Raw genomic sequence first — 12,390 nt, 5'->3', positions numbered from 1 at the left:
GTTTGAATGTTAACAACAGTAAAGGTGTCATATAAACTCAGGGAAAATTCTAGAAAATACGGGAAAAATCCTGGGCAGGGCTATGCCCACAACAAAAACAGTGACTAGAGCAGTAGATGCTGGATTTTGAGAGCAGTAAGTATACACAATAGCATTTAGGTACTGAGTATAGTTTTGATTACAATAATGCACCTTTTTGGAGTCGTGCAGTTAGCTGGCAAGCTTTGTAGCACAATGCCTTGAGCATTATGAAGTTCTTGGGATTTGCTGTCAGACCCTCAGAACTGATCTTTGGTGCCTCATGGCATACAAGTTATGATCGAGCTGAGTTCTGAAATTTTGATTGAACGAGAGCAAGTTCTTAATCAAATGAAACCAAGTTTTCCTGATTGAAGGCAAAGTTTAGGTCCACAGAATACAAAATTCGTTGTACTGCCCATGAGTTTGGGTCAGCTCTAGGCAAGTTTGAGTTTGCTTCATGTAAGTTTTACTGTAGCTCACATAAGTTTACCTCTAATGTATGCAAATCTGAGTCCTATTATGCGAGTTTTATTATGGCTCATGTGAGTTTATGTGTAGAGTACAGGAGTCTAAGTCCTACCCATGCGAGTTTCATCATAGCCCCTCGTAAGTTTGTGGCTACTCTATGTGGCTTTAAGCTCACTTTCTGCAAGTTTCATTATAGCTCGAGTGAGTTTATATTTAGGATATGTGAGTTTCAATGTAGACCATGCGAGTTTGGGTTTGAGGTTGTCACCTTGGTGCAGGTGCATGCACTTCGGTGCACTTTTGCACAGACTCGTGCACCATCACAAATGCCAAGTGAGTCTCATAAAGTTGGCGCGAGTTTTAGTTAGGCGATTGTGCACGTACATGCACGTTAGTACAAGCCTGTGCCATATCACTCACATGAACACACCTACGTTCATCATTCCTCATGGCGGTGAGTAGAAGCTCACGTTGATGCTCACATTTTCACAATAAGTTAATAACGTGCAGCAAGTTTTAGATTTCTGCCGTAAGTTTTTATTTTGGGCCATGGTAAACTGCAATAAATCCTACTAGAAACTCAGGTAGATCTAGAGACAGGTGCCCTGAACTTGAAGAAAGGAGAGGCTATACTCAACACCTACTCACCTGTGCTTACATATCTTATGAGATGCAATGCTGTTACAAGTTTACTATCTGGTATAGCTATTAAGTCTGTTGTAGCCTATGTTACAACTTTTAATGCTGATCCATGAGGCAACGTGATGCCTCATAATGGGTTGAACTAGCACTGGCTCATGTCTCATGAGGAAAATGCTATCCTCATGAGATTCACACAAGAAGCACTTGAGCGAGACCAAAGAAGCTAGATTAACTGTGGGAGGCCTTTCTGGAAGGGTATTTTATTCTCACAGGTGTCCACAAAGGCTTTTCATTGGCTCAGAGAGCATTCATGATGACATCATGAGACTTCAGCTGGGAGTGCCGAGGCAGCTCAAGGTGGCTATCTCATGAGGTAATTTCGGATTGTGCAACATATATCACAGATTATATTACCAAGTCACCACTGAAGATGCACACCATGTTGGAGGCTGTGAAGAGAATATTTGCCAAAGAGTCAGAGATGTTAGCTGAAGAGGATAGTGGAGCAGTCAAGGTCAGAAAGATACTCACAGGTTGCAAACTCCCTGACTTCACAAAGTGAAATTGGTTGCCTCATGGCATACTGGAGATTATATAACTATATTTATTTATTATATATATATATATATGAGTGTTCTAAGATAGCAGAATGGAGTAGAACAGCCATTAAGTGTGGTAGCTTGAGGAGTTAAATTTTATGCACAAGATCATGACCATATGCTTAATTATGGGCTCATATGTCTAAATATGCACAATACAGTCGCCTAATACTTGCAACGCATAGTAAAAAAAGACTTCTAGAATATCTGTGTGAATTATGGACAAGTATTGATTTGTAAAGAGAAGTAAGAGCAATAAATGTATAGCACATTTTTTAGTAATTCCAAATAAGTTTTGGTAATTCTACATATATACACAGCAGTGCTAGGTAGTATGGACAATAGAAATATGAAATAGCAAGCAATTTCAGCCACTGTTGAGTTCACAATCTATTGTGCAACACTGTGCATTAAGCTTTAAAGCCAGTAGTCAGCAGTTAATCACCGAATCATGGTCTTGAACCATTCTCATACTAAGTACACAGTTATTATGTATATAGGAGGTTCTATGCTACATGATATGGATGGACAAAAATATGTGAGGAAGAATAGAAGTGATGAAGAGAGCAGAATGTGCTATGGCGCTTATTGGGCGTTTATTCTGGCGTTGTCTCGCACTTTGTTCTCTTTGGTTCACCATTTTAAACAATTAGTTTTGGCATATCTTCTAGATGTTGTGCCTTTTGGAAGTGATCCATGTGTGAAATTTGTCAAAGTCCTGAGCTGAAACACAAAACATAGTGCTGAAGAGCCAAAACTGATCCATATGTGATCAAACAAATTTCCACATGTAGACCTATGCTAGAGGTATATGTGAGCCAAGTTTTAGGTCAATAGCTTAATCATAGCAAGCTGTAGAGCAAGGAGCAGATCTGCGCAAGAAAGTAAACTGACTCTCAAAGTGCTACTTCCAACAGAACATTTCTTCATTACATTCAGAAATCATAACATGTAGTCCATTACAGTGTTAACTCCAATGACCTTGCCTCCGCTGTTGGCTATCACAGCCTTCTGATCTTCTGACTGGCTGTTTCTGCTTTCCTCTCCAGATGCAGCAGATTCCCATGCTTTCCTGACCTCATTCACATACTATCTGCCACAATATCACTTTATCTTAGCCTTCAAAACCAAAATTTATTGAAATAAAAAAGATCCTCCAGCCAGAATCAAACTCTCAACTTCTATCCAATAAAGCAACTGCTTTCTCAAAATGCACAATTTGCCACCTCAGACCCAACTGAAGGAAGGAGTAAGTACACCTCATACACTTTTTTTACCTTAACCACCATTATCTCTGCTCACAACATACTTCACGTGTAACTTCTCCAAGTCTTTATAGAGATTTAACTTGCCCCTGATCTTTTACCTTGCTTACTACCTTTCAATGGCTTCTACTGGCACTATATTAGACAAAATCACCTTACAAAAGTTTGAAACAAACCTTGAGCTGAACTTCTGGAATGAAATGGTTAGAGGCACTATTTGTAAAAGTCCTACCCTATTCAAGCAGATCAACCCAGTTCAGATTGAGTGGATTCTAGGTTATAAATGCCTCCAGCCACTCTGTGGTGTAGTTACAGAGGCCATCTCCAAAAGCTCTGTTTTGTCTTCATGTTCAGACAGGCTAGACTATAAGAGCATTCCAGTCTAACTTGAGTGGAGCCTGGGTAATCAAAGCTTCCAGTCACTTTGTGGCATGGCAGCTAAACTACATGAGATAGACTTTGTAGAGTTCCTACTACATGCCAATAAGAGTACTGAGATCCATGAGTTGTGTGGCTATATGCTTGGACCATTAGAGAACTTCTGGCACAAGGAATACATGTGCACATCATGTGGGACCAGTCAGACAATTGGTAGAAGCAAGAGCATGATCTATTCTGACTTGCTCGTTGTATGCTCCCTATACAGATGGCAGAGGCAAGGTATTATAAGTGGTACTGTCCATGAGAAAGCTTTACTAGAATGGTTACATGCCAACATAAGACAAATATGTTTGATCTGGGAGGTAAACTCGACCAGAGGAGTGCTGGAGACCACAACTGGAGGTTGTAGTTGAGCAACTGAAGAAGGCCCAAACACAAGCCTCCACAGATATAAAGCGCATCACAAGGCGCTTATCTTTTTATCTAATCAGATCCAAGCCTGACACTGGAGCAGATGAAGTAGTGGTCTACTGTGGATAGAAAGCGGAGGAAAATACCAAAAAGGATGAGGATATTCCAGGATATAGAGTTATAGGAGAGAAGAATGATGATAGGGCAGAGAAGCTGTAGCATCACATACAACACAGGAAATGACAAAATACTCTCACTTCTTGCTACAAAAATCTGTGTCCCAACTGGTATTACCAAGATCCTGTTCAGCTGCTGACATTGGACAAACCCCTATATCTCATACTCCAGCCTGAACAAGAAGCTCTCATCTAACTCATGCCAGAACCAAAGAATCTCCCTGACATTCATATTAAGAATTATACCAATCTAAGTCTAGAAGACTTACACACCAGTTGTACTCCTCCCCCCATGATAGACACACCTGCTAGCTCTCTTTCAAACCCGACCATATAGCTAACTGCTCTAATAGCACCTATCGCACCACATCATGATGTCAACCTTCATAATCTGATGCACACGTTGGTGCTAAACATAAATGCAATAATAAACATGGTCAACTCCTTCATCACGGCAAATTGTGCAACCTTGGCATTTATTTCATCTACACAACTTTGTTCTGTCGTTGAAAAACCGGTCGCGTTTGATGGTTCCAGTTCAGAAAAAGCTAGACTCTTCTGCAGTGCCTTTCATGTCTACGTCCATGCCAACAAAGATATGTTCGCCTTACGAAATGCACAGGATGCTATACAGCATGACGCCACTAGCCAGTGGATGGTTGACAATAGCAAAATGATCAGTGCTATTCTGTCCTTCATTACAGGAGGTGCTGCAATCTGGGCTAGGTCTCAAATAGAAGAAGTTGTGAAAGGACACGTTCTGTTTAACAACTTGTGGACTGAGTTTATCAAGCAGTTCTCTGCTAAATTTGAATTAGTAGACGCCCTCAACAAAGCCAAACAGAAACTCAGCTCTATTAGGCAAAAATCATGTACTTTTGCTGACTATATGTCTGGGTTTGAAATTTGGTCTTCTTATACTGGTTGGTCAAAAGCAGATCTATTTGATCAACTCAAGTCAGATATAAACTCTGACTATATTATCTGGCTGTCCTACTTCTCCATGGTAGCCTAGAACTACAACAAGGTCAAGGAATATGGACATGCCATTGACTAACAAAAAGCAGACCTGGCAGCCAATCAAGGCAAACTGGTCTTGCAACCCTTGACCTTCTGCTCCTCCAGTTTCAAAGATCCAAACACCATGGACATTGATATCTCCTTGCCAGTTGACATCTTTGCCACTCACTTTGATGAAATGTTCTCTGATCTCAAGAACTCCGAAAAAATCAAATGAAAGCTTTGACAGCTATTTCAAAGTTGTTGCATAGTCTGCAAATTTAAAGGTTACAAAGTGGATGGGTCCCATGAAGATGTCAAGTATCAGCACTGTGGTAAACCTGACCATTGGAAGAAGCTCTGTCTATTCAGGCTAATGGGCCAAGCTTCTCGAACTCAAGCTGTGCATGCCACTTCGTTTTCTACCACTGTTGCTGCTGCCTTGGACACCGCTGCTAAGGTCACTGCTCTTAAGGACATGATCATCTTCATGCAAAAGCAGAACACTGAGCCGATGAGCAAGCTCAGCTAGAGTTTTTAATGAAGGCACAGACTAAAGTTGCAGCTCTGTCATCTGGTTTAATAGAACGACCTTCAACAGCACTGGTTCAAAATACTATAACTTCTGACCCTTCAGAATCCATCTGATCGTGTACTATAACATCTATAGATCATCTCTTGTTTCACCTTTATGTATTTGTATCTGTATCTGAACTGAATAAATCACTTTGCACTCCTGCTATGGTTGATTCCGGAGCAACAGAACTCTTCATATATGAAAGATTTGTAAGAGAAAACAAGATATATCACTACCTTCTCAAATGACAGATAGGACTCTGTAATATCAATAGATCTCACAATAATGCTAGTGCTATTACCCACTACATTAAACTCAAGCTCACTGTAGGCTTTTGACAGCCAGCAAATTACAAGTTTCTTATCACTAACATTAGTGTTGTAGACTAGCATCAACACAACACTCGAGATACTAAGTGGATCTAATCAAAAGGCAGCACCGACTAAAGTCTGGCAATGAATGCGTTAGCCTGTTCAGCTAGCCCAATAACTAAGTGTATTTAGTAAGTATTCTACAGTACAGATAAAGGCTTACCTAGCCCAATAACCAAGAGGTTGAGATGGGGGCTAGGTAGCAACAACAAAGGTCCTTATATACTAGTCAGGCTGTGCACGGACCAGGCATTACATAAGCAACTGTGCTATGGTGGCTGCTAGTATTCTGGAGACTCTGGCGGAGAAGCAAGGGCCAGTGTGTCATGTCGTATTATGTTGCCGGGCTGATAGAAGTTGAATGTCTGTTGCCAATCAAACTTGGGAATAGACAGAAGCCAGAGTGTCATGTCGTATGACATTATCAGGCTGACAGGGATTGGATGTCTGATGGAGATCGGAGTGCGGCTGTTATCGAAGAAGCGTGATGCAGCAACAAGGCGGCAGTGATGTAGGCACATTCTGATGCACTGATGTGTGCCCATCGGTGATGCATTCTCAAGGTTTTGGCGTGCGGCTAGGGTTTATAAACTGGCGCCAATATGCTGACAATGTTTGGAGGGTCGTATAAACATAGGATAAATCGTAGAAAATTGGGGAAAATTGAAAAAAAATAATAGGAGGCTGGAGCTATGCCCACAATAATTAGCTCTGAAAACATCATTCTCGGGCTATTGTGGCTAAAAAAAGTCAATTCCACCATAGACTAGGCAACTGGTGAAATGATGCTTTCTAACAGCTTAAAAGCTACACTAGTCACTTCAGAGTTGCCTAGTTTAACTAAAGTCAAAGCTAATCAAGCTGAATGCTGTGCCTGGGTAAAGGTAAAAATATTCAATAACGCAACAAGCAAAGTTTATCATCTTGCTAAATATACATACTCACAGCAGATTGCCATTGAACAGAACCTTTCTAAATATTCCAAAAGCATTGAACAGCTGGTTCCAAAAGAATACCATAGTCATAGTCATGTCTTTTCAGAAACTGACTCCACAAAACTTCCAAAATACAAGCCATGGAATCATGCTATAAATGTCAAAAATGGTTTTCCTACTACAATTTGCTCTAAAGTATATTCCATGAGCCCAGCCAAAAATCTAGAACTGTAGGCTTTCTTCGATGATGCTCTTCACAAAGATTACATTATTTTTAGCAAGTTCTCCATTGCTTTGCCCATTTTCTTCATTAAAAAGAAGGACAGCAAGCTCAGACATATTCAAGACTACTGGAAGCTTAATGACATCACCATTCAGAATCATTATCCTTTGCCCTTAGCTAATAACATTATCAACAAGCTACAAGGTGCAAAGATCTCTTTACAATTTCTGAATGTAATGAAGAAATGTTCTGTTAGAAGTAGCACTTTGAAGGCCAGTTTACTTTTTAACACAAATCTGCCCCTCACTCTACAACTTTCTATACTTAAGCTATTGACTTAAATTTTGGTCCACATATATTTCCATCATAGATCTACATGTAAAAAATCATTTGGTTATAATTGGATTAGTTTTGGCTCTTCAGCACTGTGTTTTATGCTTGAGCTGGAGGCTTAGACAAATTTCATGAATAGGCCACTTTCAAAAGGCACAACATTCAGATGATCCTTATACCGTCAGATAGATCACAGTGAAAGGGTTCAGAATATATATAAAAAATGTGCCAAATTAATTGTTTAAAGAGATGATTTGGAAGGAACAAAGCGCGAGAAAACGCCAGAATAAGCGCCCAATAAGCGCCATAGCACATTCTGCTCTCTTTATCACTTCTACTTTTCCTCACATATTTTTGTCTATCTATATCATATAGCATAGAGTCTTTTGTACACATACTAACTGTGTACTTAGTATGAGAATAGTTCAAGACTATGGTTCAATGATAAAATGCTGACTACTGGCTTTAAAGCTTGGTGCACAGTACTGCATAATGGATTGTGAACTTGGCAGTGGCTACAATCACGTGATATTTAGTATTTATATTGTCCATACTATTTAGCACTATAGCAAATATAGATAAAATCATTAAAAGTTATTTGAAACTATTAGAAATGTTCTATTTATTCATTGTTCTTACTTCTCTCTACAAATCAATACTTGTCTATAATTCACAGAAATATTCTAAAAGTCTCTTTTACTATGCCTTGCAAGGATTGAATTACCATATTGTGCATATTCAGACATATGAGCTCACAATTAGGCATATGGTCATAATTTTGTGCATAAAGCTTAATCCTTCAAGCTACCACACTTAATAGCTGTTCTATTCCATTCTGCTATCTCAGAACACACATATATATAGTCATACTATCTGCCATAATATTACTTTATTTTGGCCTTCAAAACCAAAAATCATCAAAATAAAAAAGATCCCCCAGTCAGAATCAAACTCTTAACCTCTATTCAATAAAGCAACTGCTTTCTTAAAATGCGCAATTTGCCACCTCAGACTCAACTGGAAGGAGAAGCAAGTATACCTCATACACTTCTTTCACCTTAACCACTACCACCTCTACTCACGACATGCTTCATAAGTGTAACTTTTCCAAGTTTTCATAGAGATTTAACTTGCCTCTGATCTTTTACCTTGCTTGCTATCTTTTGATAGTTTCTACTGGCACTTTCTTAGACAAAATCACTTTACAAACCTTCGACACAAACTTTGAACTGAACTAGAATGAAATAGTTGGAGGCACTATTTGTAAAAGCTCTACTTTGTCTTTCTCAGACAGACTGTACGAGTAAAGCAACCCAGTTCAGATTGAGTAAAGTCTGGGTCATAATTGCCTCTAGCTACTCTGTGGCATAGTTAGAGAGACTATCTCCAAAAGCTGTGTTCTGTCTTCTAGTTTAGACAGGCTAGACTAAAAGAGCTTTCCAGTTGAGAATAAGTGGAGCCTAAAATATAACTGCCTTCAGCCACTTTGTGGCATGTTACATATGTTAGAGCATAAAAGAAATGAAAAAATTGTACCTGCTGAGCATATATGCTAAAGCCCACATAACTCCAGTCCAAGTTCAATGTTTGTTGGGGTTACACCAATGTCTGGATTAATACTGGAAAGCTGCCTTCGTCATCAATCAGAGACTCTTTGAACTACAAGTTATATACTTTGGCCTAACCAATGCCCCAGCTATATTTCAAGCTCTCATAAATACCATCTTTGCCAACCTCATAGCAGAAGGGCAAGTTACAGTGTATCTCAATGACATTCTCATCTGGTCCTCTAACCTTGCCTCTCATTGCAAAATAGTCCACAAAGTTCTAGTACAATTAAAAGAGTAGGACCTCTATTTGCATTCTAAAAAATGCGAGTTCAAAAAAGATGAAATTAAATACCTCAGACTTCTCATATGCAAAGGATCTGTTGGCATGGGCCCCAACAAAGTCAAAGCTATCACCAACTGGCTGACACCCAAAAACCTCAAAGATGTACAAGATTTTGTTGGGTTCACCAACTTCTATCAAAGGTTTATCGAAGACTTTTCAAAGATCACTCATCTGCTTTACGATCTCACTAAGAAGGATACTTCTTTTGCATGGAGTCTTGTACAGCAATAAGCTTTTGACACTTTAAAAGTTAAATATACCATCAAACCAGTATTAGCCCTTTGATATGCCAATCGCAATATATGTATACAAGTCAATGCTTCAGGCTATGCCACTGGAGAAGAATCAAGCCAGTTAAACTCTAACGATGCACTCTGGCATTTGTTGTGGGCGTAGCCCCAGCCTCATATTATTTTTCCATTTTCCCTAATTTTCTACATTTTATTCCACGTTTGCATGACCCTCTAAAAGTCATTGGTGCACTAGCACCTCAGGACCGCATCACTGACGGGCACGCATTAGTGCATTAAATATGCTTGCATCGCCACCACTCTTTTACCGCATCATGCTTCCTCGATAACAGCTGGGCTTCGATCCCCACTGGGCCTTCTATCTCTGAGTCCAATTGGCAACGGATATCTAATCCCTGTCAGCCTGACAACATCATATGCTATGACACACTGGCCCCCGTTTCTTGCCAAGTCTCCTAGATACTAGCAGACACTGTAGCTACAGTTGCTTAGGTAATACCTGGTCTGTGTGCAATCTGAACAGTATATAAAGGGCCCTTTTGTTGCTACTTAGCCCCATCTCAACTTCTTGGTTATTTGAGCTAGGTAAGCTTTAGTTTGTATTGTAGTACAGTCACTAATACAAACTTGGTTATTTGGGCTAGCTGAATAAGCTATTGCAATTGTTGCCAGACCACTGTTGGTGCCGCCTCCAGATTAGATCCACGCAATATCCTTCGTGGTGCGTCGACAACAGTCCACATCATTAGGTTGAAATCTTCATGCACCCAAACCATATCCCCCTATCCAGTACTCCATCCACAGTTTTAAAAAAGTTTATTCTCTTTGTTTAAAGAGTAAGCCTCTTTGGCAATTGGTGGCAGACGTATGTGCTTGGTGCTAATCCCTGCCCAAAACCAGTGCCTAAGGATTTGCTCAACCGCTCTCATGTGTTTAAACGCTACATGAACAAGGATCACCTCCACCTCTGCTGCATGCTGCCTGAAGCCGTATTTGACCAACTCAGTCAAGAACACAAAGCAGGCGCCCCCCATCAGTACACCACCAGCAAGCTCAGTGCCACTGTTAGGCACGTCTCTATGCTCCTGCCCCTATCTACCACACTCCCTACTATTGACTGGAACACTGTCAAACAAGTCAAGCTCACTGCGCACGACAATTGCCAGCACTTCCAGGCACAACAAAATCAAGCTCACGCTAGACAGAACATGCACGCTAGCACTTCTTCCAGCCGCTCTCTAGCAGATCGCCTCACCACTGCCCCAACCTATACTTCCATTGCCCCAAAACTAATCACAATTGACTTTTCCGAGCACACAGCTGCTGACCTTGCCTGTATCTTCACACTGAAATTTGCCGCCACCCTCAAAAGGTTCAACGTTCTCGAAACGCTTGACTGTCCAGACATCCTCACTGACGACATCAGCACCGTCTTCAAACTTTGCGACTGCCTTGCTCACCTTGATTGCACTCTTAAAAATATGTTCCACGTCATTAGCATTGAGGAGTGGAACCATTGGGACTCAAGGTCAAAGGAGATCAGTGGGATTTTGTTTAAAGAACTTTGTCGCAACCGAGTCCGAGTTTTTAAAGCACTTCACATGGTTTGGAACAATGGGTACTTCGATTAGAGTAGTAAAACTGGATGAATACATACTCTTTTAATACATAGACTACAACAAGGAAAGGATTCTCAATCTGTATATACTAGACTATGCGCTCAAACATTTTGTCGAGCTAGAGTTAGTATAATTATTCCAAGAACTTCCTTTTCACTCTTTATAAACCCGTTTGCAATCCTTCAAAATGAATCAGACATAGTGGCAGATACCCGCCTAGTTTGCGTGGTGCTAGCACACAGCTACAACTTTCTGGATGCTCGTGACTATCACATCACTGACAATAGGGAGTTAAATACCTGTACAAACTACCTTTGTCCCAATCGATACTACGAGCATCCTACAAGGTCTATCACTACTGAGGATCCATCCTACCTGTTCATAGACAAAGACTATGAAAAGGAAATCTGCAGTTGATATTAGCTAGACGAGCACATCACCAACCACAGCAAACTCACTCTCGACGATCTTGGTCCATCTACAGTCAAAGAAATGGACAGGCCACTTAATAGGCCTCTCGTCCAGACCACCCAGGCCAATTCTTCTGCTGAAACCCCAGCACTGGTATACCAGGCAACAATGCAGAATGTAATGGATCTCATATCCATGCTCATCAGAAATGTTAATAATTTCACGGTCAACGTAAACCAGTTTATTGCAAATGCACGCCAGCTGGCTGCATCAGTTTCTTCCATCCGGTCGCGGTCCTTTATCAAAAAACCCTCTACCTTTGACGGCAAATTGTCGGAAAAGGCCAGGCTGTTCCGCAGTGCCTTCTCCATTTATGTCAGGGCAAATAAGGAGATATTTTTGCAATGAGACACTAACAATGCTATCCGGTACAACACCAATGGCAATTGGATTATGGACTCTGTCAAAATAATCACCGGCATCCTCTCGTTTATAACAGATGACACAGCAGTCTGGACTCGTTCTCACGTCGAGGACCTTTTAGAGGATTGCACCCTGTTCAACTCCTCCTGGACAAAATTTGTCAAACAGTTCTCAGCCAAATTTGAACCGGTTGATGCCAAGAACAAGGCCAAACAAAAGCTCATGTCTTTCAAGCAAGGCAATAGAACATTCACGGACTACCTTTCGGAGTTCAAAACTTACTCTCGTTGCACAGACTAGTCAAACAACAACTTATATGATCACCTCAAGTCTGGTATGAACTCCAATTACTTTAACCAGCTGTTATATTTTGCTTCTCTTGCAACAGACCA

General features: G+C 40.5%; 1 protein-coding gene across 1 annotated transcript; it reads left to right on the top strand.

Annotated features, from left to right (window-relative positions):
- Positions 1-1,055: 1,055 nt before the first annotated feature.
- Positions 1,056-1,693, top strand: PHACADRAFT_92643 (uncharacterized protein; the record flags this gene model as incomplete). Its single annotated transcript, XM_007394595.1, has 2 exons — positions 1,056-1,208; positions 1,505-1,693. Coding segments are annotated over 2 exons (342 nt in total), but the record flags the coding sequence as incomplete, so codon positions are not given.
- Between the last annotated feature and the right edge of the window lie 10,697 nt (positions 1,694-12,390).

Source organism: Phanerochaete carnosa (assembly GCF_000300595.1).
Source record: "Phanerochaete carnosa HHB-10118-sp unplaced genomic scaffold PHACAscaffold_4, whole genome shotgun sequence".
Classification (NCBI taxonomy): Eukaryota; Fungi; Basidiomycota; class Agaricomycetes; order Polyporales; family Phanerochaetaceae; genus Phanerochaete; species Phanerochaete carnosa.
The sequence above is the reverse complement of the archived record's forward strand: the minus strand, read 5'-3'. Positions and strand labels throughout refer to the sequence as shown.